Here is a 24,085-nt window from a genome sequence, read left to right on the forward strand (position 1 = left end):
CCAGTAGATTTGGAGCTGAAGGTAAGTCCTATGGGGTTGTGAACAGGTCTTCCTAGGTAAAGAAATGAAGTGATCTCATTTGATTTTAAAAAACTATGAAAGTAAGCTGGAAAAGTAATTGAGTCAGAATGGGAGGAGCCTGCCAGTAGATTTGGAGCTGAAGGTAAGTCCTATGGGGTTGTGAACACGTCTTCCTTGGTAAAGAAATGAAGTGATCTCATTTGATTTTTAGGAAGGGAAAGGGAATTAATAAACGTGGGTGGCTGCTAAGTACCTGCACAGTGGTAACTACAGTGCATGCAATGTTTCTTAGATTTCTTAAAACCATTTATGAGGTTGATACAATTTACAAGTAAGAAAGCGGTCTGAGAGAGGTTCAGTCCTAAGCCAAAGACTGAACAACAATTACATTGGTGGAATCGAGATGACAGCTGGAATCTGATGATTCTTTCTGCTCTACAACCTTTCCACTCCTTTCTTGGGATGAACTGAGCATGTCCAGGCGGGCGGTGGGAGAACTTCCAGGAGAAAGTTGTAGTGAAGAATCCAGGTGAGAGGTGGTGAGGACCTGCCCAAAGGTATACTGTCTTCATGTAAATTACTTAGAATACTATTGTTGTTAGTTGTCTTCTCCACTATTTTATTTAATTTTAATTTAATTTTATTTTCCAGTTTTACTGATGTCTTCACATTGTAAATTTAAGGAGTAGAGCTGTGAGGAGAATCTCTGAGGTTTAGTAACTCAGTAATGTGAAGGGTTGAGGTTTCTAACCTTCATAAAAAGTATATATAGTGACAGGTTTTTATCGCAGGGAATAAAGTATGTGATAAAGTCAGTAACATGATAGTATACTAGGAAGAGAAGCAGGTTGCTACCTGAGGAAATAAACCATAAAAAATAATCAGAAGGTCAGGAACTCTCTAGAAACGTTAGCCTGGAGTATCAAAATAATAACAGTAGCAAAAACTTTAGATTAAACCTGGTATCTTTACTGATTTGAGAAATCCCTCAAGGGGTTGTTATATTTTAGAATTTAAAAACACTGAATGTAATACGTTGGTGAAAAGATTCTTTTTCTTACGGATAAAAATTATTTTGGAGTTAATAGAAAGCTATGGCTTAGCTGAAACAAGTTTTATGTCTTTTTTATTCACAGAGGATTTGTTATTGCAAAGCAGAGCCAGGCTTTTGTTTAGTTCATCAGTTGGGCAATGCAAATTCACAGAACATCTGACAATACTGCACAGCTAAAATGTGCCTTCCCGGACCACCCAGCTTTCTCCCTATCTCACCACTTAGCTTATTTTTTTTTTTTTGGTAAGCCTTTGCCATAATCTAGAATTAACTTGTTTGTTTACTTGTTCATTATCTATTGACCCCAGTGGAATGTAAGTTCCAGGACAGGAAACCTCTCTCTCTTCTATTCAGCGAGGTGTCCTCAGTGCTTTGCACAGAGTATGCGCTCAACAAGTATTTGCTGAATGAGAGATTAGACGCAGAGATTAATAAACTGGTGTGCCATGGGAATGTGAGTTAAGTCTTGGAGCATCTATGGGATATGGGTAGGATAAATGGAGTAGGGACCCTATTCAGGCAGGTCAATACGAGTGAAATGATGGTGGCTTTGTTAACGGGGATAGGGAGGCAAGCAGAGAGATTAAAGCAGTGATTTTACGGCAGATTGTTTGGGGGAAAATTAAGGTTGTTAGGGGAGAGGCAGATTGCAGAGAAGATCCAAAGCCAAGCAGGATTTTAGAGTTGGAAGAGATTTCACGATCCAGTCAACTCCCTTAAACATGAAGTGGCTGGAGGGACTTCCCTGGTGGTGCAGTGGTTAAGACTTCGCCTTCCAATGCAGGGGGTGCGGGTTCGAGCCCTAGTCGGGGAACTAAGATCCCACATGTCTTGGGGCCAAAAACCCAAAACAGAAGCAGTATTGTAACAAATTCAATAAAGACTTAAAATAATATGGTCCACATCAAAACAAAGATCTTAAAAAAAAAAAAAAAGAAGCTGAAGTGACTGGGGTGCTGAGAGGTGACAGGTGACCTAGACAGGTAACTAAATGGTTAATGCTGTTATGATCAGAAATCTCATCCTGTTGACTTCCAATCCAGTGCTCTTCCTATGGTACTTTGGAAATAGGAAAGCAATGAACCTGAATGAAACACAGTATATGGTAAAGTTGGTGTTTATGAAAAGTAATCTGACTCAGTGTGTAGGGTGAGTTGGAAAGGGAAAACTCTAATTCCAAGAGAACAGGCAACACACTAGAAAGTAGTGTTGTAAGCAGCGGAGCTGCAAATCAAATTTCTAAATATATTCCTTGTTTTACATTTATTTGCTCATTTAATACTGTCCAGTCGTGTTTGAACTGATAAAGACAATAGTCCACGCAGTTGGCATAAAAATCATGTGTGTTCTAAATTTCACTTTACGATGGCCTATTTTCTGGTATTCTCCCCAAGTCCGTCCGTCTTGAGTCATGGAGTGCCTCTGCAGTGGCTTTAGAACAATCACACAGATATCAGTTCCTTTTCAGCAGTGTGTGGTAGACATTGTTGATCACCCCCACACTTTCAGTTCCTCGTCACTAACAAAACCCTGCTTTCCTTCAGCAGCCCACCTCAACCCTAGGCATGGTCCCTCACCTGGACCGAGTAGTACTGGATCCGGGTGATGATTCCACACCTTTGCCAAGGATCCTCTAAAAGCCCAACCGGAAGCCTCTCTGTGCATGGTTTCTTCTCTGGACTGCTCCAGGTTGACCCAAGGAGACTTAAGAAACCCTTTTCACTGTACTTGGAGGAGCAATCTCTTGTCTCCATCTCTCCTCTCACTAGTGGCAACCCCCCCCCCTTTTTTTTTTAACATCTTTATTGAGGTATAATTGCTTTACACTGTTGTGTTAGTTGCTGCTGTATAACAAAGTGAAGCAGCTATATGTATACATATATCCCTATATCCCCTCCCTCTTGCATCTCCCTCCCACCCTCTCTATCCCACCCCTCTAGGTGGCCACAAAGCACCGAGCTGATCTCCTTGTGCCATGTGGCTGCTTCCCACTAGCTATGTATTTTACATTTGGTAGTGTATATATATGTCCATGCCACTCTCTCACTTGGTCTCAGCTTACCCTTCTCCCTCCCCGTGTCAAGTCCATTCTCTGCGTCTCCGTCTTTATTCCTGTCCTGCCCCTTGGTTCTTCCCTTTTGTGACCATGGTGGAAGCCAGTCTGTTGACAAAACTGAAGTACAGAGGAGGGCTAGAGAAACGATGCCCAGTCACGGCAGGTGCCCACATTGCACAATGACTGGGCTCGATCCTATCTTTGAATTTCCATATGTTGCAAGCCAGCTTGATTGGGGTTTTCGACTCTGCAGACAAAATCATCCTATGATAGATGTAAGCGAGAAGACTGCAGAGGGGTTATCGACTGCAACAGAAATTTCCATGATGGCAGAGACCATGTATCTTGTTTGCTGCTTAGTGGGTACTGGGCTGAATATCGTTGAATGTGTGAAAGCAACATCCTAATCCTAATCCTAACTCTAATTCTAATTCTGTGCAAAGGAGTCAGTTCCCTTAAAAAACTAGTTCTTGGGCTTCCCTGGTGGTGCAGTGGTTGAGAGTCCGCCTGCCGATGCAGGGGACGCGGGTTCGTGCCCCGGTCCGGGAGGATCCCACGTGCCGCTGAGCGGCTGGGCCCGTGAGCCATGGCTGCTGAGCCTGCGCGTCCAGGGCCTGTGCTCCGCAACGGGAGAGGCCACAGCGGTGAGAGGCCCGCGTACCGGAAAAAAAAAAAAAAAAAAAAAAAAAAAAAAGAAACTAGTTCTTTCAAGTCAGGATTTTCTAGTGGTCTTCCAGTCAACAATGTTTCCTGATCTCCATCATGTCTAGAAAATTATACCAAGTAGTGTTAGTAGCTAATGCTTAAATAAATAATGTTACTATTAAACATCATTTGCTAGCACTGTTGTAAGCATTTTACATGTATCCATTCATGTATTTGGAAAAAAATCAAAACAGCAGAAAGACCTGTTAAAGGGGTCTCTTCCTTGCTGTTATATAGCTGAGAGGCAGTGAGGTTAAGAGGTTCCATGATATGTCCCTGCTTGGTGACAACCAGTAAGAGTTGGAGGTGGGATCTGATCTCAGGCAATCTAGCTTGACTGCCTTTATACAGCAAATAGAAGGCAGGTTTCCTAATTCAAAGCAGCAAGGTGGTAAAGGATTTTGAGAACTGCTGGCTGCAAAGTATATTTGGGGGAATGGGAAAAAATAAGGCAAAGTGTAAATTTATTCTGGTTTATAATCTGTCATCTCAGACTCAGCTTTTATTGTTATGCTTTGCAATAAGGGAGCCACTAGCCACATGTGGCTGCGAGCACTTGGAAGGTGACTGGTGTGGACCTGGATGTGCTATAAGTGAAAAACATACACCAGATTTTGAACACTTAATAAGAAAAAAATACATATAAAATCTCTCTTTCATAATTTATTATATGGATCACATGTTGAAATGATAACATTCAGAATATTCAGGGTTGTATAAAATATATTGTTAAATTAATTTTACTTGTTTCTTTTTATATATATTTTTTCTTCTTTTTACATAGTTTAATGTGGCTCTAAGATTTAAAATGACCTAAGTGGCATGTTATGTTATATTACATTATCTTTTTTATTGGACAGCACTACTTTACTGATTTTATGTTTAGTGCTGTTTTCTGGGTTCTTTCTACATTCTCTGGATGAAAAAAAGTCTCAAAGTTCAGAGATACTTTATTAACAGTTTCAATAGGGGGTGAATTATTGACTTTTTTCCTAAAAATAGTTGTCTGATGATCAAAATTATTTCAGAAATGATTGTTATCAGCTGCTCTTAAAATGTTAATCATCGTACTATCACTTTTGTAGAAAGTTATAGGACTTGTGAAGTTCTGGAATCTGAAAATGGAAGTAGAAGAAATTAGGAAGAGGTAGCACTTTAAGCCCTGACATTTAGATTACCAGGCTCAGTGGCCACTTCTGAGAAGGCACAGGTTTGTGCCAAACAGAGATTTAATACTGTAAACTTGCCTGTTTTTGTGTTGTTAACAGGGCAAAGGTCTGCTAAGTACCACCTGCTTCTCAAACCAAAGCTTTATATCTGGTCTTTCTCAGACTACACCACAGCTCACATAAACTGCGTATGTGCATTTTCTTAGTTCTTTCAATATCGTAGTTTAAAAATGCACTTGTCGTAGACAAGCTGTAGTTGCATTCTGAAGCGAAAGACTGAAGAGTAATTTGGGATGAAAGTGGCAAGAGGCGTATGAGATTGGAAGTTGCAAATGCATTTAATAAAAAAAAAAAAAAATCAGGTCCCTTCTTACCCCACAGCAGACAGCAGCAGATATCAATAGCTTCTTCTCATTCTCTTTTTTGGCCCATTTCTCCTTTTCATTATTTTGATTTGGTGTGACGTCTGTACATGTCTAAGATATACAACAGCTAAGTAAACACACGGCCTCACTTAAGGGAAGTTTCCATATAGGGCAGTGTGCTTTTTAAACTATATAAATATCAGATTAATTTGGGATTTGAGAAAAGCTAATGTTAGGACCTTATCCAAGATCCACACAGTTAATAGTTTTTTTTTTTTCTCCTAAATTTGCAAGGCAAAAACGTAAAGAAAAAATGAAAAACTATGTTGACTCCTGAAAAAACATTGTTTTGCAAATGAGTTTAGCAAATTTAAATCCTTTATATCTCTGCATGCATTTTTACTGAGGAGTTTGTGAATCGATCAGTCAATGAGCTAATTACTGAATCCATGATCAATGGGCACTGAGTATCTTCCATGTCTAGAACTTTACTAGTTACTCCAAAAATTAAGTAGAATAAGCCAAAATGGTCCAGTTATTGACCAATTTATTTGGAAGATAAGACACACTCCCTTGGCAGGATTTCATAAAGGTTAAACTTGATCTGAGCCTTGAAAAACGAGTAAAATCTAGGGAAAGAAAGGGCAGTTCTATGCAAGAGGAACAATTTGATCTCATAACAGGAGAAAAATAATATATCTCAGGAACAGTAAGAAAATCCAGCGTTGCATGTTTCTGGTCAGTGGTGAGAAATAAGATTGGATGGGCAGCAAAAGGCCACATGGTGGAGAAGTTTTAGCCTTAGATATAGGAGTTTATCTTGATTTGGGAGATTCCAGAGTTCATATATTTTGCGTGAGAAAGTCAATGTTCAGATGGTAGCCTAGGGAACAAATGAGAAACAGGAAACGGGAACTGACCTATCAAGCTCTAGTCGAGAGGACCGTGACAGGGTGTGCTTGATGACTAGGCTGGTTGACGATCTTACAGAAATCAGTTTTTAAGACCAATAAAGCATAGCTTTTAGTTGTGATTTTGAACTTCCAGCCTTTCCGTGTCTTTCCTTCTCAGTAGATGACCATTTTCCTCCTGCTCTTTCGCATCTCCCTTGTCCGGGGAAAAGTTTCTTCATAAATATTTGACAAAAATAAATCACTGAAATGTCAATAGTTTTCAAATATACATCCCCGTCAAAAATATCTGCCTACGGGCTTCCCTGGTGGCGCAGTGGTTGAGAGTCCGCCTGCCGTTGCGGGAGACGCGGGTTCGCGCCCCGGTCCGGGAGGATCCCACGTGCCACGGAGCGGCTGGGCCCGTGAGCCGTGGCCGCTGAGCCTGCGCGTCCGGAGCCTGTGCTCCGCAACGGGAGAGGCCACAGCGGTGAGAGGCCCGCGTACCGCAAAAAATAAATTAATTATATATATCTATATATCTGCCTACAATATCTGTTTATTTAGCTGTTGTATATCATAGCACAATACAAAATGCAATCCTGCTTTCTCCTTTCCCTTTATTTAAACTGTTTCTCCACCCTGATGCTCTCCACTTCATCCTCGCTAATCGACCCATTTTTTTTTTTTTTTTTTTTTGGTACGCGGGCCTCTCACCGCCAAGGCCCCTCCCGCTGCGGAGCACAGGCTCCGGACGCGCAGGCCCAGCGGCCACGGCTCACGGGCCCAGCCGCTCCGCGGCACGTGGGATCCTCCCGGACCGGGGCACGAACCCGCGTCCCCCGCATCGGCAGGCGGACTCTCAACCACTGCGCCACCAGGGAAGCCCTCGACCCATTTTTTAAATCTGCTAAAAATTGCCACTTCACTTTGTTTCTTGATTCATTCCATCTAAAGGGTCTTGCACTTCTCTTTTGATAATTAATCGCCAATCATGGCCCACCTCATGTTTTACTTTGGGAACATTATTTCATCAGGTACGTAATTGGTGCCTCCTAGAGGACCAATGTCTTACCATCCCACTGTGTGGTTGAGATCAGTGCTCTGCATAGATGTATAATTAATTTACTGTTAACTTATTGGGTTGGCCAAAGAGTTCGTTCGGTTTTAAGTAAAAATAAAAGACACACATTTTTCATTTTCACCAAGAACTTTATTGCACAATGGATTCACTAACCGAACGAACTTTTTGGCCAACCCATACATTGACTTATTTGGTGACAGCGTCCTGGTTTAGACAACATGGCACGTCTCATCTGGGCTGTAACTGCAGTCTCCGAATTCATCTGCTTGACTCTAACTCATCCTTCGTTTGCTGCCCAGGTTATTTTGTACATTTGAGATTGGTATCCATCACCTCAAAATAAAATCCTAACCTTTCGTATTTAAGACTGTCCTCTATCACCTGGATCTGGGCCACGCTTCTACACCCATCCCGGCCTTATCCTGCCAGGTACTCTGGTGATGCTGAATCATGGGCCCCCAATGGGTAGTATCAGGCTTTGGTCCAATGCTATTGCCTTAGGCTAGCATGTACTCCGTACTCCTCTAGTGATTCCCTTTTTTTTAAGATGAAAAATTTTAATATACATATATCATGTACACAGACACATATATGTAATATGTATACAAGTACATAATGTGTATACACCCACATAATTAAGGAAATTAACCATAGTGTTTATAAAACAAATAGAACAGAAAAACTACAGTGTTCAACAGAGGAGAATTAATTATAATAAGCACGTTACAGAACACTATACAGTTCTTAAAAATAATGGTCTTCAATAATAGAGAGTCTGGAAAACATTAAAGATATAGTTTTAGATTTTAAAAGCAGGTCACAGGAGAAGCTTTTTGGGGCTGTTATTGTTGCCTCAAGCAATTCCAAGCTACTCTTTGGATACGATGCCAAAATGTAGATCAACCTCATCTTCTTGCCATTGACAAAAACACAGCCTCCTCACTCTGCAACCCCACAAGGTAAGAATCACTGCCACAAATGATCAAATAATGTGGCCAAACAAACCCTCTACCAAAGACCTGTTTCCTATAAAATTTTGGATGATCATTTTAAATCACCATGTTGAAACTCAGGTATCGCCTCTCTGGGCTCACACGACAGATAATACACAATTCTAATTTTTTCAGTGGGACTGTATGAAATTACATTTTGAAATGCTTCTGAACCTAAAATATATGGAAAATGAAATATTATCAAAGTGAGTGGACTGTGGAAGTCTAAGTGTACGAACTCCAACAAACGGGAACATTAAGTGATATTTATTTGTGGAGGTACATGGTTTCTAAACTTGAATCTATTTCAGCTTGTTCTACGCTAAAGAACATTGGAAAATACCACCTGAATAAAGTCTGTACTTTTAGCAGCCCTGAAACGGTCAGAACTCTTGCTTCTTGTTACTATAATCTGGCTTCTCCTTCTTAAAGGTCAAAAGTTATAGAGAACAGGCTTAGTAAGAGGTTATTATTTTTTTTATTTTGCCAAGAAAAAAGCTCTGCAGTTATTTTCAGATGTTTGAGGCAATGGGGCTTTTAAAACCTTGTCCTTAGTTCCTTGTGCATTGGGAGATACTTTCTGTTTCACCAACATTTAAGAGTTTTTAACATTCATGCATTCATTAACGCAGCTGGCATTGTGTGCCCGTCAAGGTGCTAGGGTTGGGATCTGGCAGTGAGCAGAAAAAGACACGGAGTCCTTGAACTGTGACATCTGCAATCCAGGGGGAAAGACGGCATTAATTATTATACAAGTTAATGAGAATTCTATTAAGTGTGCTGAATTAGAGAAGCTGGTGCTATGAGAACATCTAAAAGGGGATCTGACCCAGGTAAGGAGGTCAGGGAAGGCTTCCCCGAGGAAGTGACGATTGCACCCATCTGTGCATGATGAGTAAGAGCTAAAATTGCATTCCATGCAGAGGGACTGTGATGCTCAAAGGTCCTATGGAACCAGCGGGCGTGGTACCCACGGGGGGGACAGAAGTAGGTCGGTGAGGCTGGCAGACAGAGCTGGGGGACACGTGGTGGAGGATGGACGGAGTAGAGGACGGGGTCAAGCCCATGCAGGTGTTAGACTGTATTACGGATGATGCCTTTGTCCTGATTGTTTGGGAAACCTGTCAGGGGTTTATAAGCAACAGGAGACAAGATCAGGTTTCTGTGTTGAGAGGCTTCCTAGAGTGAAAAAGCAGGGAACACACTGGCGGGGTTGAAAAGTGAGTGAGGGTAGGTGAGTTGAGACTGTTGCAGTTGCCCCGGCAGAGGGTGGCACCTTGGATCAGGGTGGGGACAGAAAGCAGGCGGGAGAGAGACTTGCAGTAAAAATAGGACTCAGTGACAAGTTGGATACATGGCGTGAGTCCTGGGTTTCTCTGTTGGCCAAAAACTTTCCAAATTGAGGCTTGTGCAGACCTGACATATTTATTCTCCCCAGAACTCTCTTTCAGTGGCCCTTCAGAACTTTTATCCTATCACTATTTATGGAGCACCTGTTATGTATAATTTTGGCTGCTGGTGACACGGGAGTAGACTAGTTCAAGTCTCTCGTGGAGCTTGTGCCTGTCGCTCCCAGAAAGTGGGGTGAAGTGGAAGTTCAGTGCAGGCGCCACGAAAACACTTTAAGCCAGGGGAGGTCGAGTTTTCTTCTGGCAAATCAGGATATAAATGTTCTAAAAAGCGCTTTACACTTCCTAAAGCCCCTTACTACCTCCCAGGAACCAGTGGGATAGGCAGGAAGGTGTGAATTAAGGAGCCGGGGCAAATCAGGACTCTCAAGGTCACAAAGGTGTGAGAAATCAGTACACGGGCTCAGGTTTTCCAAGATGAGTGTTCGCCCTCCTCTTCAAAATGAAAACTATCATCAAGAAGGTTGAAAAAAAAAAGAAGGTTGAAAAAGCATCCTGCTGCAGAAGAGTATTCCTTTTCTAAGCAGCCGGTTTGGAAAATAACAGATTCAAGGCCTCTCTCTCTCACCTACGGAGAGAGCACACTTGTAGGTGAACTCTAAGCCACAAAAGCGTGCTTCTTGCTTTCATCATCAGCTGCAGTAACATAACCAGATTCTTTTTAAAAAAAAAAAAATTATTTGGCTACACCAGGTCTTAGTTGCGGTGCTTGAGATCTTCACTGCCGCGTGCAGGATGTTTTCGTTGTGGCGTGCAGCATCTAGTTCCCTGACCAGGGATCCAACCCTGGCCCTCTGCATTGGGAGCGCGGAGTCTTAACCCCTGGACCTCCAGGGAAGTCCCGATTCTTTACTGGCCAAATGAAGGCTGGCAAATCAGGGAGATTCTGATTTTGTACTGATCCATCACGGAAGTGAACGGTTTCAGGCATGGATCTTGGAAGCTCATAACATTACCCTGCGGGGGAACTTGGAACCAAGGCAAATAAAAAGACCTCCTTTCCTCTTTATTTGGTTTCTTACTTCATTTGAGCAGCTGGAGGTAAACTATTTCCAACTTAGAAATCTGTACCCAGCCAAGCTATCAATCAAATGAGAAGTTAGAATAAAAGTATCTTTAGACATGAACGATCTCAAATGTTTTCCAGCAAATTTATACAGGGTGTGCTTCACCAAGAAAAGACATGGAATCTAGGAAACGGGATCTCACATAGGAAAGAGGCAAAGGTATACTGAGGATGAAGGTAAAGTTATGTGAATAATTGTGGTGCTTTGTCTCTTACATCATTTTACTTCTCATATTTAGCTGATCTTTAATACTCATGAAAGGCTTTAAAGGCAATGTTCCCATATTTTCAATAACAAGCTTGATTTTTTACAAGATTAATTAGAAAGGTTGATCTCAGGGTGGCTCTAAAGATGCGACCTGACCTCCTTTGACCTACGAAAGCATTAGAGATGGGAACAGATCTTCTCCGCAGCTGTAATTTCTCAGTTCTGAGGATCGTCAATTCTCACTAAACAGGCCCATCAACTGTGACACCTCTTCTTCACCAGAGAGGAGATATTTCACCTTGTATCTGCCATATTGAGTTACCAGAAAAACCCACCCCAACCCACATCTGGACCAAATATTCAATAACGTTATTTATCAAAATAAATTTATTAAAAGTACTCAAAGACCACTTCAAAGTTTAGCTGCCATCAGGACAGTTTTGGCACTCATAATGGACATTGTCGTTTTCTACACAACAGCACTCATTCTGTTACACACAGCGATTGACAATTCAAACAGACTGCTTTAGAGTTACGTCAGACAATAGTACTGATGATCTGTAGTCACAGGAACTTCAATACCCTTTGCACACAGTACACATGTGTTACCTAGTACTAAAGAGACTACAGCTAAACCACGATGTGGTAACAAGGACTGATTTAGGGAAAAGTGTACACCCAGCTCACTAAGGCCACATAACCCCAGACCTATTGATTGTAAATGCTTCTGGACCAATAGGGTTACGTCGTTATCTTTCAGTCTCAAGCTCCTGCTTTTCCAGCGCGAGACGCGTCATGTTTAGACCACGCTTTCCCTGTGCTCCATCAGTTACGGAAGCTGACCCAGTACCAGCTTCTCCCACACAGCTACTGGCTTCCTGATTCACTACCCAACTCTGAATCAATAGTTCCGAGTGATGTTTCCTGAACACCCAGGCTGAATTCAAGGTCAGTCTTTTTGGCAGGTGACAGCCTTTCCCCTTAGGAAAAAAATGAAATGTCCTCGTTTCTGGGCTCCCTTTTTCATCTCAGGTAGCATGGGGCTCTGTGGTGATCTGTGGCTTTTTACACAAGTCTTGGTAGAATTCTGACTCCAAGAAACGGGGATAAGAATTGTTCTCCATCAAGCTGTACACCCTTTTCTGGGCAGTTGTAAAGCAGCCACTTGTAGCCTCTTGTATGTTTTGGGCAATCAGAGTTTTGGTTTGAAAGTCTATGTTGATCTGAAATAAGACATAAAAAGTGGTTTATTCCATATTCTGAGTTAAGAGATTAATCTATTTAATATTTGAAAACAGCAACAAAAAACTATAATGTGTGATTAGCTTCACCAGCCTAGTGACTGAAGAAATGTAATTAACCTCCCTGAAAGCTAGAAGTAGGGGAAAAACATTTACCCCACTTTAATTTGAGTGGGGTAAATGTTTACCCCATTTACCCTTTTTAATCTGAGGTCTCTTCAATTCTTTCTGTTTCACTTTGGTGCTGAGAATGTTTAAAACATGCTAAAATGAGGAACTTTTTATCTCCCCTTACCTCTTTTGGAGCTTCTTTTTCTATGAAATCAGTATATATTTTCTTTGCTTTTGAGGACAGCTTTTGGGGTGACTTGGTTTTTTTGAAGTCTTCACAGGCCAGCCAGAATTCAATATTTTCTTCACAGAATTCAGATTTTAAAAAAGCCCTGAATGCAGCAAGACCATCTGGGGGTTGGGGAGGCGGGGAGAAAGAAAGCATGCATACAGTGAACTGAGTGACCAAATAATCCCTTCTGTTTTTTCCTAGAACTCCCACTCCCCTGGCCCCGTATTTTATTATTTCTAGATGATAGCAAGTTTCTAGATTTCAGTCAACCTGCAATCCTCAGAATTTAGCTCTTTAAAGACTAAGATGCGAGTCAGCAAAATGCTTAAGTTGGCACACTACTATAAAAATATACAAATACTTAGCTTCGCTGTTACTGCAAATATTTATAGGGGAGACATAAGCTCTCTGGGAATGACGTCTCTTGAAAACACTGTTTGCAATGGAAAACTTGACTCAACCTTAACAAAAAGCAACTGCCATTACAGTTTTGGGCTAATTTTTTTCCCACCTAGAGTGAAAAAGCCATGCATTTCCCTGGGTAATCACTGGGAAATAAAGGAGAAGGATACGCCTCATGTCATGGGGATTGTAAAGTAAAATTCCCCTTGGGCAAGCTGCTCTTGCTGTGTGGACACAACCTTTCTAGACTCAAGAGGTTAACTTACATTTACTGGCTAGCAGCTCATCAAATGCTTCTGACCACAGCTGTGCTTCCTCGGGAGAAGGCCTGCAAAGAGAAGTTCTGCGTATTAGCTCAAGCATGTCAGAGGTTCCCTTTTCAGCTCAGCAGTGAGCTCATTCGCAAGTACAAGATTTTCAACTTACTTGGTGAAGGTTTGCTGTTTGCTTTTCTTGCCGGTTTTGGGCTTCCCAGGAGAGGAGGAATTTTGCAAGAAGTAGCTCAAACGGCTCTTCCAATCTTTTAATCTTAAAAAAGAAAAGAAAAAACAAAAAGGATATTCACTTAGTGGCAACACTTGAAATCGCCAATGCAGCTGAAGGCATTTTTACCAAATAAAGTTGCCCCCTATGGCTACAGACAAACCAAATAAGACAAAACTCTTCCTGTCAGTCTTACACCTTTAACACTTAAACCCAGCACCTATATACTAAACACACTAGTTTCATCCACTCATCTGAACATAATTACTAGTTGTAAAACTAAGGGTAGAACTACCTACAATTATAAGGTATTTTTATGAATCTAGTTTGCATAGTTCAAAAAGCAGATGTTATTTCTGGCCCACAGAAGGCAGCAGTTTTTCTGCAACGTTAATTACAATTCGGAGACACTTCACACTTGATGAAACCCACAGTGGAACTGCCCTGAACCCGCCCGTGCTCACTTCCCTTCTACCCTTCGAGCAGGAGGCTCTGGACCACCCTAGAAGCTGTGCATAATGAATGTATGTGTGCGAGATGGCCCGTCCGCCTCCCCCAACTACAACACTCATTTTAAGAAGATGATGCAGAACAATTATTTGTTCCACAGTCCTGAGTGGGTGAGATCTGCTGTTCAATTAAAAAAAAGAAAAGATTTTAAAAGAATATATTCGGAATCAGCAAAAAATATCTACATCGCAGCAGCCGCGTAAAGCTGATCAAAATTTACAATGCAACGTACGAATGCCGGGGACGCGCTTCGGCCGCAGGATTCCCTGAAGTCATTTTCGATGCAGGGGGACAGAAAGCCAACCAGCATCTACCACCGCCTCCGCATCAAGAATTTTCTGCAGTTTCTAAACTCTACCCGAGAGTCCTTCGCTCACATCACAAAATAAATACCTACCTACACGGGTTTAAACCTTACTTAACAAATTAACCTTTTCCACATTTTTTTTTTTTTTTCCTGCAGAGGTGCACGCTACCCAGTTCCAAGCGCAAATGTACCGCGTTTGCAGCCGCCCAGGACAGCTGGGGCCGCAGGGGTGGCGGGGGGGAGAGAAAAAAACCTTACTCACAAGGTTCGCTTCATCTTTTCCCGCGTCTCCTCGCTCTTGGGACCGGTGCCTGCGCTCTTGTCCATGGGTCCGCAGTCGTGCTGGACAGCCACGAACATAGCACTTGGCATTATCGTTTTCCGACTGAGGCTACTGCTCCGTGTAGCGGGGCGGGCGCCGCCGTATTTATAAAAGGCGGCGGCTCGGGGGAGGGGCCTGACGACGCCACGCCTGCCTCCAGCGGACGCCGATTGGCCAGCTGCAGCCGGGCCCGGGGGCGAGGTCAGCGCCCGTCTGCGCAGTCACTGCTGCCAGCGAAGAGTCTGGAAGCGAGGGAGCTGCTGACGTCTGCGGCCGCGGCGTCGTGAGCAGTCGGGCCAAACGCGGCGACCGGCTCGGACCGGTGTGGGAGCAGAGAAGTTTCCCGCTGAGTGGTCGGCAGACACCTCTGCCGAGTTGTGGCGGCCGGGCGGCGTCGCAGGGCTGTGGAGGCAGGGAGCCAGGTCGGCTGCAGGCCCGGCCGGGGCGCTCGCCCTCCCTCTCCCTTTCTCCATCCCCTCCCCTCCCCCACTCTCACGTGTTCCTGACCCCAAAGCGAGCGACGATTGCCCAGCAGGTAAAGGTTGCTTGCTGGGAACCCGAATGCAAATACCTTATTTTGAATTAGGATGTGTTTCCCCCTTTTTGGAGCGCACGCCCTCTCCCCACGCCCCCTTTCTTGGTCTGCAAACTGAGGCCGTGGGGAGACCCTCATCTGTTCCTCTTTGCGACTCCATTTAATTTGCGGAAGGAAACCGCGAATGGGAGGAAAGGCGACGGTCCAGAGGCAGGTGGTGTGACTGCGTTCTGCCTGGGCGTCTCGCAGCACGTTTGGGAATGAACGTGAGGGAAGGGACGGGAGAAAGCGCTTTCACTGGGTGTGCAGGTTTGACCACCAGCAGGCACGTGGCTGCGTCTGTCCGTGGCGTCGCAGACTATCCCTCAGGAGTCCTTGGCTGCCTGTCCTTCCAGAACAGAAAGAGAAATCACAGACCTCCTTACGATGAGATAGAGGGAAACACCGAGACCTCGCAGCTGTCATACACCCGAATCAGTGTAAGAGTGCAGGGATGCAAGATTTCCTCCTGAGTCATTAGTAGTTGCCTTAGAATTTACCAGAACACTTAATTGGCATAAAGGAGAGGTGGCGGTGGAGGGAGGGAGAAGTTAACAGTTTGCTTGAATAAGCTTAGTCTGTGAAGTCTTAAAAAATCATCTTGCTGTAGCACGAGTTAAACGGTTTGATTGGTAAGGACAAGTAGATAACCTCAACTCCAAAATGATTTGATATCAGATAACATGATTAGAACCGTACAGTGGAATATTCTAGTGGTTTTCCCTCAAGCGTCTAAGTAGAAAGTGAGATAACAGCAAGGTATTAGACTGCAGATATTCTCTCTGCTTTGCGTTAGAACTGTTAAAAGAAAATGGGGACTAGTTTACCATATTCTTATGATGAGCTGCCAGTAGTTGGAGCTCCCAGTTTGACTTGGAGAGTAAAACCTGCAATTATTACTGAAGAGGACAGCCATGTACTCACTTATGGAAAGGAAGATCATTTAGATGTCAGTAATAAATACTTGAAAGCATGTTTGTGAAATGTAAGAATATAAATTTTCTCAAGCCTGTGCTCTTCAGCTGTGAAAGAACTTTGCATATTTCCTACAGCTATTTTCACTTTCTGATGATTCAGTACTTATTGAATATGTGTAATATGCAGCCACTTGGTTTTTCTTGCTCATTTAAACCTCAGTATGTTTTTCACTTAGAACCTTGGATGGTAGAATTCACTCATAGTGGAAAAGACAGGAGTTCTGACTCAGAGGCAGCAAGGAGAGAGAGCTGGCCTTGTGTCAGGATACGTAGAGTCTCAGCTTCACCAGTAAATGCTAAGTAACTGTTGGGGCAGCCGCATCGCACCTCCCCGAGCCCCAGTTTCTCGTCTCTACTCAGAGGAATGACTGTGTTTTTCTTGCCAGCCTCACCGTATGTTACGGGAATCTTTCGTGAAAGGCCTTTGCAAATTTTAAAGTACTATACAAAAGTTTGTTTTTTCTTTAAAATGTGCGTGTGCGTGGAAGAAGGAAATATCTGGAAGTATAGCTATTCAAGGCAGAAAAATCATTGAAGGATTAATTCAGGGTTTATTAGGTTATAAATGTGTAAGTACTAGTAAAATTCAAGATAACGTCACGGCTTTGTGGAGTATCAAGCTCGTAATAGATACTTAATAAATGTTCTCTGGGTAAAAAACAAATAAGAAAATAAGTAAACTGTTTAGGATTTGAACTGTTCAGAGATCTTCAAGCCAGAAAAGTTTAATCATCTCAATACATTCATGATAGTGAATGTCTGTCGTGAATGTATATGTATATCCATGTAAGTAACTGGTTTAAATATAGACTACTCCAGATGTTTCTTGTAAGTTTTTAATATAACTATTTGGGTTTTTTTGCAAACCGTTTCCAATTGATAACTGCAGTGAAGGCAGGCAGACGTACATTTAAAGCGAAAACTGCAGTGTTTGATGACTTCCCTTTTTTGCTGTTGTTCCGAGTGAATTTTAGGTAAATGGGCTTGCTTAATATGAAGATGACACATGCTTTCCATTCTGCTTTGGGGGAACAAACAATACAGTAGGATGTAAATGCTGCACAGCAAAACCTCAGCTTGAGAGTGGCTAGATGAACCACACATACATTTCCCATGTTGAGTCTATCGTGCCCTCTACTGGAGAGGCTGTCTGCTGAGCGCCTTAGTGGTGGAAGCTTGCAGGGTGGTCCTTGAACTTTTTGTATCTAAAAAAAATTTAAGTTACAGAAGAAGGCAAACAAAAAATACAAAGTTTTAGTAACACCAAAAGGAGATTACGGAAAGCAAAAGTGTCCCCTGCCATACTTCTCTCTTCCGCATCCACTGTATGCTATTAATAAAAACTGTTGTTATTAACTGCAAATATTTATACATAATAACTTTCATACTTACGCTTTAGAAATTTAGGAAACAAGATATATGCTTTAAAAGAAAAGGATCATTCTGTGTATTACTCTGTGCTTTACTTATTTGGTCAGTAAGATATCTTAGTTCCTAAATTTGTAAAAGCTGTAAACCTGTTGCTCACCTCATGAAATCTTAAATTGGTGAGAAGTTTAAAAAAAGGAAAAAAATTAGGAAATTAAGTGCCCTGTGTCAAACGGTGTGATGAGTAATTGGAAATAATGAAAACTTTTAGTATCCTAATTGTTGAGTGTATTTGAGGAAGTGTGACACCTGTCTTGTCATTTTGTCTGTCTTTTTTGTCCTTTTTTTCTTTTTGGTCTTATTCTCATTTAACTTTAATTGGTGGAATATTCTTTTAACAGATGGAACATATGACCCCACAATGAATGAATTTATGACCCCACAGGATTATGTACTCTACTCTTCACTCCTAATATGGTCTGAGATTTAAAATTCATAATTGCTCTCTTTCTTAGAAGGTAATTTTCATACCTAGGAGTTGTTAAGAGAGAAAGTGTGTTTGTCAGGAATGAATCAGAGTTTCAACCAAATACTTGACATGTATTACAGAGGAGTTAATGATTTTCCTAGTCCTTGTATTGGTAATTTCAGTAAGAGCACTTCCATGGTTCTGCCTTAAATTCACCCATCGTATGAAGTATGTCATACTTCAAATGCAGGCAGGGCCTACTTAAATTTAATAATTCCCTCTTACTAAGTAAAGCACCTGGATTCTCTTTGGAAACCAACAACAGGGGCATCACAAATTTATTTTTCTTCCCGAATAAAAATCCTAATGTATACTGAAATACCTCTAGTAGGTTCCTGTAGTTAAAGAACACTTAGTATGAAGTCTAGGTTTGGGGGACCATTCCCAGTATCTGCCTCTTGCTGCTCTCTTCTGTGACAGTGGACCACATGGAATCTCAGGGGAGAGCAGGCTATTAGAAACACTTTCTGATGAAATGAGTTACATAGATGGCATATTGCCTTATTAACTGCAGAGATAAAACTAGGGGTTTCTTTCCTGGCATTTGTTCTCCTGGGATTTTAATTTCTGTGCACAGAATTTTGTTAAATCATGAAAATGTCAAGTGTCTGTTGATTACTGTTTTGAAATCTGGGGATATTGGCATCATAGTATACAAGATTTCAAAGGTCTATATGATATCAGTTGCAGAGAATCTTTTTTTTTTTAAGTGTGAAGAAAGCTTTCTTTTCATCTAGTGAATAAGGAATCCATTTCCACTGGTATTTCCAGCTTGCTGACTGTTCCTATGTAGGGAGTATTAATTCATTTTAGACACTGGCTTTCAAAGGTCTTTGATCCATGGACTACTTCGCAAAAACCTAAAACCTCGTGGATTTTCTCTCCCAAACACATGTTTTTAAACCAACAAAAAATCCCAAATCTTAACCGAATTAACTGATAAAAGAAAAATGCTTTCAAGGAGATAACCAGGAGGCCCTGACCCAACTGCCTCGTTACAAATGCGCATGTCCTCAATGCTGAGCTCACGTCCTCAGCTTCAAAAGACACAGTACTTTTGCCTTTATTTTCATAAATTATCCTTAGGAGAGCAGGGTGGTTGGAGGGTTTGTCCATCGTTGGGATACTTGCCTGTAGTTCCCAGTTCCTGGCATTGTTTTAGTTATGACCCCAGGCAAATTGCTTAGCCTTCTTGCGCCTGGGCTTCATATCTTCAGGGTGGAAGTAATTACAGCAGCCTTCCTTTGCGAGGAAGTGAAGCGGGGACTCCATGAGTGTCTGGGTTGACATAGCTCACGGTGTGCCCAGGCCCGGTGTTCAGCAGAACTTTGTAGTGGGACTGGTTTCTTCCAGGTGACTCTTTTCCCCATTTTGTTGTTGCTTTCCTAGCACCCACTATTTGCTGCTGCTCTCAGGGTGGCAGGTGGAGGGGTTGAATCAGAAGGCCCCGAGTGTCCGCCAGTCCAAGGAGCACCCGGCACAAGTACTGGCTTGCTTCAGCGTAGGACACCCTGCGTTAAGGATGGGGGTGGCCGCGGCAGGGCTCTTCTGTCTGTGGTCCTGTCCCTGGGAGGATGCATCTGCTCTCCACCAGGCTCTAGGCCCTGGACTCTGTGCCATCACTGCCTAATGCCACTGCCTTCTGGGTGTCTGTTCATCCATTGGGTTCCTTTTTGCTCTTCCAGACGCCCCATTGGGAACATCAGGGATGTAAGGTTACTTTTTGAAATGTTTTAAGTTTTTCCTGAAAAATGTTTTGGAAACGGCTGGCTCTTCACATGCTGACATTTCCCTCTGTTGATATTTTGAAGGAATTCTCCACTGTCTTCACAGGGTGAATTCTCTCTGCGTTAGGTGGGTGGTGAAAATTCATTTATTTTTCTCAGTGCAGTGGAGGAAGGACGTGAATTTGCCTCTGGTGGCTCTCCCTGTTCCTCTCTAAGTACATCCCCCTCTCCCCCCACCGCCCCCCTTTCTGATCACAGCGGAGCTTTCTCATTTGGAGACTTACAGACTTTCAGCGCTTCAATTCTTTCATCTCTTTCAGTTAATGCAGTGTACATTTTTCATTTCTTAGTCTTCAAGAGTTTTTAAATAAATTTTAAAATAAACCTAGCGAAGGTGAGTGTAATCACCTGGCCTTGCCAGGCCTAGATCAGCTGTGTTTAACCCAGCAACGTGAGTCAGTTTCATCAAAACTGCTTTGAATTCATCTTATTAGAGGTCTTCATTTTTCTGATATGTTTGTTTATATCTAGTTTCAAGGTTCTGCGTCCATGTTGCCTTCTTCATGAAATGCAGACTGATCTCCCATCTTGAGGAATAATCTTTCTTAATCATTTAGAACTTGTTCCAGATGCAGTAGAATTTTAGGTTTACTTATTTATTTATATTTTGGCTGGGTTGGGTCTTCGTTGCTGTGTGCGGGCTTTCTCTAGTCTCGGGGAGCGGGGCCTACTCTTCGTTGCAAGCGAGGGCTTCTTATTGCGCTGGCTTCTCTTGTTGCAGAGCGCGGGCTCTAGGCGCTCGGGCTTCCGTAGTTGTGGCTTGCGGGCTCAGTAGTTGTGGCTCGCAGGCTCTAGAGCACAGGCTCAGTAGTTGTGGCGCACGGGCTTAGTTGCTCCGCGGCCTGTGGGATCTTTGCGGACCAGGGCTTGAACCCGTGTCCCCTGCATTGGCAGGTGGATTCTTAACCACTGAGCCACCAGGGAAGCCCCCTAGGTTTGTTTTTGAAATTTTTTTTTTTCTGACTAATAAGTTTGCTCTCTCTTCCTGTCCGTTCTTTAGCTTCTTGTGAAAGCAGTTATATACTTCCCCCAAAATGGGAATTGTCATCTGAAGCATCTTTTTAGTGCTGTCTGAAGTTGTTCTTCGCTTGTCTGGTGCACTTTAAGGCTGTTTTGCTTGTAGTTACTTATATTGGATGGATTTCGATGAATCTTTCAAAGACTGAATATTTCTTGAATGTCAACTTGGACTAAATGCTTAGATTTCTCTTTGCTAAGTTCTGTTGTAAAGGTCTGTATTTTAAGCCTAAGCAAGGAGTTGGACATTTCCACCTCCTTATTATTGGCCTCCAGTTTTTCTATTGCTGATAGTTTGTTCTTGAGTCTGGCCTCCATTAAAGTTGGTTCACGTCCTTCAAATTCTTTTTGAATTAGGTTACACTTGACAAAATTTTGATGTCTTTTCTCCAGAAGGGCAGGAACTTCAGTAGCTAGTTCTCTGTCTTTATTTGTGTAAGGTAGGCTTTTAATTATTAAAAATCTGACTGACTATAAATAACACCATCTCCCACAGTAATCCGCGGGCTCCAGGTCTCGTTTAATGTTCTCTAGCAGGGCGGACACTGGCTGGTACAGCATGTCCAGAACCAGGGCAACACAGAGCATCGTGGCCGTGAGCAGACCCCCTGGGCTATTCTGAGCCAATGCAGGTTGCTAGGACTCAGATGGCCGCACAGGGTGTAGACAGCACAGCACCTGCGAGCGTGTGCCGGGAACCAGTCCTGTGTCTGGTAACTAGGGTAGACCTCAATGCAGGGGAGGTAGAGGGCACCAGTTCCATAAATTATTGGCTATTGCTTTTTTTCCTCTTGACTACCTTTTCATTCTGTGGCCCTGGAGGTCTTATGTTACCCAAACAGGCCACAGAAAACTTCCTGCTCTCAGAGCCCCTCCACGTCAGGATGGCCTTGAACGTATGTGGGAAAGGATGGGGGACAGATTATGGAGGACACTAGAGAGGCTTCAACTTCACCAGTTTCACCTTTGAAAAATAAGAAACAAATAATTGGAATTTTAAAAAGTTTTCACTCCTCAAGAATGTGCAGTCCAGCTGTGACCAGAGAAAACATGACTTTTTCAAACCCTTGCGTGTGGGGCGAAACGTTTGATGATACAGAAGCCCGTCGGGGTGCTCCTGTTCAGAATTATCCCCTCTGGAGGTATGAGATGCTGGATGCAGCTTTTCCTCACAGAAGTTGACCCTTAGGCCGCGGAGTTCCAAGCTTTGTCTGGCTCACTTCACAGCTCAGTCTTTTTGGCGGTGAGCCTGCAGGTGGGCTGGGAGTTCACTGGCTTTGGCTGGGCTGGGCATTTCACCTGCCTCGGCTGGGCTCACTTACATGGCTTGGAGCAGGCTAGAGATTGGTCAGTCAGGCTCGGTGAGGCTGGGTGGCTCTGCAGGTCTTGGCTGGCTTTCTCCTGGGTCTTGAGCTCAGCTGATAACAGGCTGGTGTTGCTCAGTGCTCGGCTCTGCCCCTTGAGTCTCTCATCCTTGTCTTGTAATCTGTAGTAAAACCTGGTCTGTCCTTCCCATGGTAATGGCAGAGCACAAAACAGCCAGTGTTTTGGCTGTGAGAGCAGTTGTCCGATTTGCATTTTTAAAAGTTCACCCTGACTCTGAGATGTCGGCATTTCATTTGGTGGCCTTTTCTCTTCCTGAAGACATGATCCTGAGGGAGACTGTGGGTTTTCCGGAATTGGGATTTGGAGTAGGAGTTGGTATCGTCACCCATTTCTTCTCTTTCTGTGGCTTGGTTCACAGGTCGCTGTGAAGTTGGGACACGTGAGTTGGCAGAGATGAACGCTTACTGCGGTGGGCACCGACCCAGGGACGGCTAAACGAGCGATCCCGACGTCCTGCACTCAGCCGACCAGGTGAGGAGAAACTCCTCGCAGCATACACTGTCCAGTGGGAATAACGACGGCCTGGGTGTCCAAGACGCTGATTCAGCGGGGCCAGACGCTGAGGAACTGCAGGATTCCAGGAAAGCCTCTTCCTATTTGCAGGTCTCCAGTTTTGTCTCTCTGAAGAGCAGGAAATACGTGGGTAAACTCCGTATTTTGAATCTGGTGGGGCTCAAGCTGGTGTGAAAAGTTCATCTTTAGCAGGACTGAGACAGTGTCTTTCCAAGAGTGCTAATTTTTTTTTTAACATACTCTAGAGTTTTCTTGAAAGAATAAATCAACGTTTATGTCAAGGTGCAAGGAATTATGCTCTGAGCCATTCCTCCTGCTGTCTTTCCGAAAGGCGATAAGCCTTTAAGTCTTGTCCTGAAACACCCACAGCTGCAGCTGAGCTACCGCATTTCAGTCGCTCGTCGATTTGTTCTTTGCCTCCTCCTTTCCACCTCTGGGAGACCCCGGCGGCCCTGCCCCTTGGGGAACCTCATGATCCCGTGGGCTGCTGGATGATTGTAGCAAACCCGAGGGACTTCTGCAGGAAGGTGTCTCCGCTTGCTGAGACTACCACCTGGGCGGAGCGTCTCCCTTTCCTTTTAAACGTTAAGTACTTCACGTGTGTTTGTCATATAATATATAAACAGACCTTCTTAGCAGACGGTTTTTTTATTTTAAGGAGAGAAGAGCTTATGAACCTGATGAAAGGGTAAGAGTGTGTGTCAGTTGTTTGGGGGGTAGCGTAGAGAAGTGGGCACGTGGTGGTGGCTGTCGGATGTTAGAAAGCTTAGCAAAGACAAAGCGAGTTGAAGCTGGTCAGGAGAACTTTCTCTGTGGGCCTCCCAGATCTAAGCCGGGGAATTCTTATGGGGATATCAGATTGACTTTCTGTTTGGGAAGAGGGTTTTCTTTCCGCCTTCTTTGCAGCACCTTTGCTTGTTTGTCCCTTAACTGCTGAAGTTCGTGAGATGTCTTCCGTTTTTGCTCTGCACATTCATGCTATGCAGTCACTCCCATAAGCTCAGCTGTGGTCTGTGTGCTGATGAATGTCTATGCTCCTCTCTGTCCTCATCTCAGACCTTTTTAGCTAATTGTCCCTTAGCTTGACTTACCTAGGTGACTCATGGGCGGATCAAGTGAACTTGTTGAAAACAGCGGTTCCCACCTTTGCACCTAAACCTGTTTCTTTGCCTTTGTTCTCTATCTCCGTTACCAAAGACAAATTGAGTTTATCTTTGAGCTCCACCCTCTCCCAGTCTCATATCAGGTTTATCCTGCCTATTAATTTTACTTCTTAAATGTATCTTGAGACTATAAACTTCTCTTTA

The 24,085-nt window shown here is 43.2% G+C and overlaps 1 protein-coding gene across 2 annotated transcripts; it reads right to left on the reverse strand.

Moving 5' to 3' along the window:
* Nucleotides 1–11,388: 11,388 nt before the first annotated feature.
* On the reverse strand, nt 11,389–15,024 carry RGS2 (regulator of G protein signaling 2). 2 transcript variants are annotated; one of them, XM_059041631.2, is made up of 5 exons: nt 14,568–15,024; nt 13,432–13,533; nt 13,272–13,333; nt 12,556–12,722; nt 11,389–12,242 (listed from the first exon to the last, which is right to left on the reverse strand). In XM_059041631.2, the coding sequence occupies exons 1-5, from the start codon at nt 14,675–14,677 to the stop codon at nt 12,048–12,050; spliced, it is 636 nt and encodes a 211-aa protein (XP_058897614.1). In that variant the 5' UTR covers nt 14,678–15,024; the 3' UTR covers nt 11,389–12,047. The 2 variants fall into 2 exon arrangements, with proteins under 2 accessions (XP_058897614.1, XP_066883670.1); XM_067027569.1 differs by having other exon boundaries at nt 13,272–13,348; nt 14,568–14,707.
* Between the last annotated feature and the right edge of the window lie 9,061 nt (nt 15,025–24,085).

The sequence above is a fragment of the Kogia breviceps genome, chromosome 1 (genome assembly GCF_026419965.1).
Source record: "Kogia breviceps isolate mKogBre1 chromosome 1, mKogBre1 haplotype 1, whole genome shotgun sequence".
NCBI classification, from domain to species: Eukaryota; Metazoa; Chordata; class Mammalia; order Artiodactyla; family Physeteridae; genus Kogia; species Kogia breviceps.

Bases quoted from the DNA above. Each gene is read 5' to 3' on its own strand.
- RGS2 (XM_067027569.1), bottom strand. From the start codon at position 14,677: ATGCCAAGTGCTATGTTCGTGGCTGTCCAGCACGACTGCGGACCCATG. The intron at 13,534-14,567 runs GTGAGTAAGGTT...TTCTTTTTTAAG, and splicing joins GAAAAGATGAAGCGAACCTT to ATTAAAAGATTGGAAGAGCC. The intron at 12,243-12,555 runs GTAAGGGGAGAT...GTCTTATTTCAG, and splicing joins AAAAAGAAGCTCCAAAAGAG to ATCAACATAGACTTTCAAAC.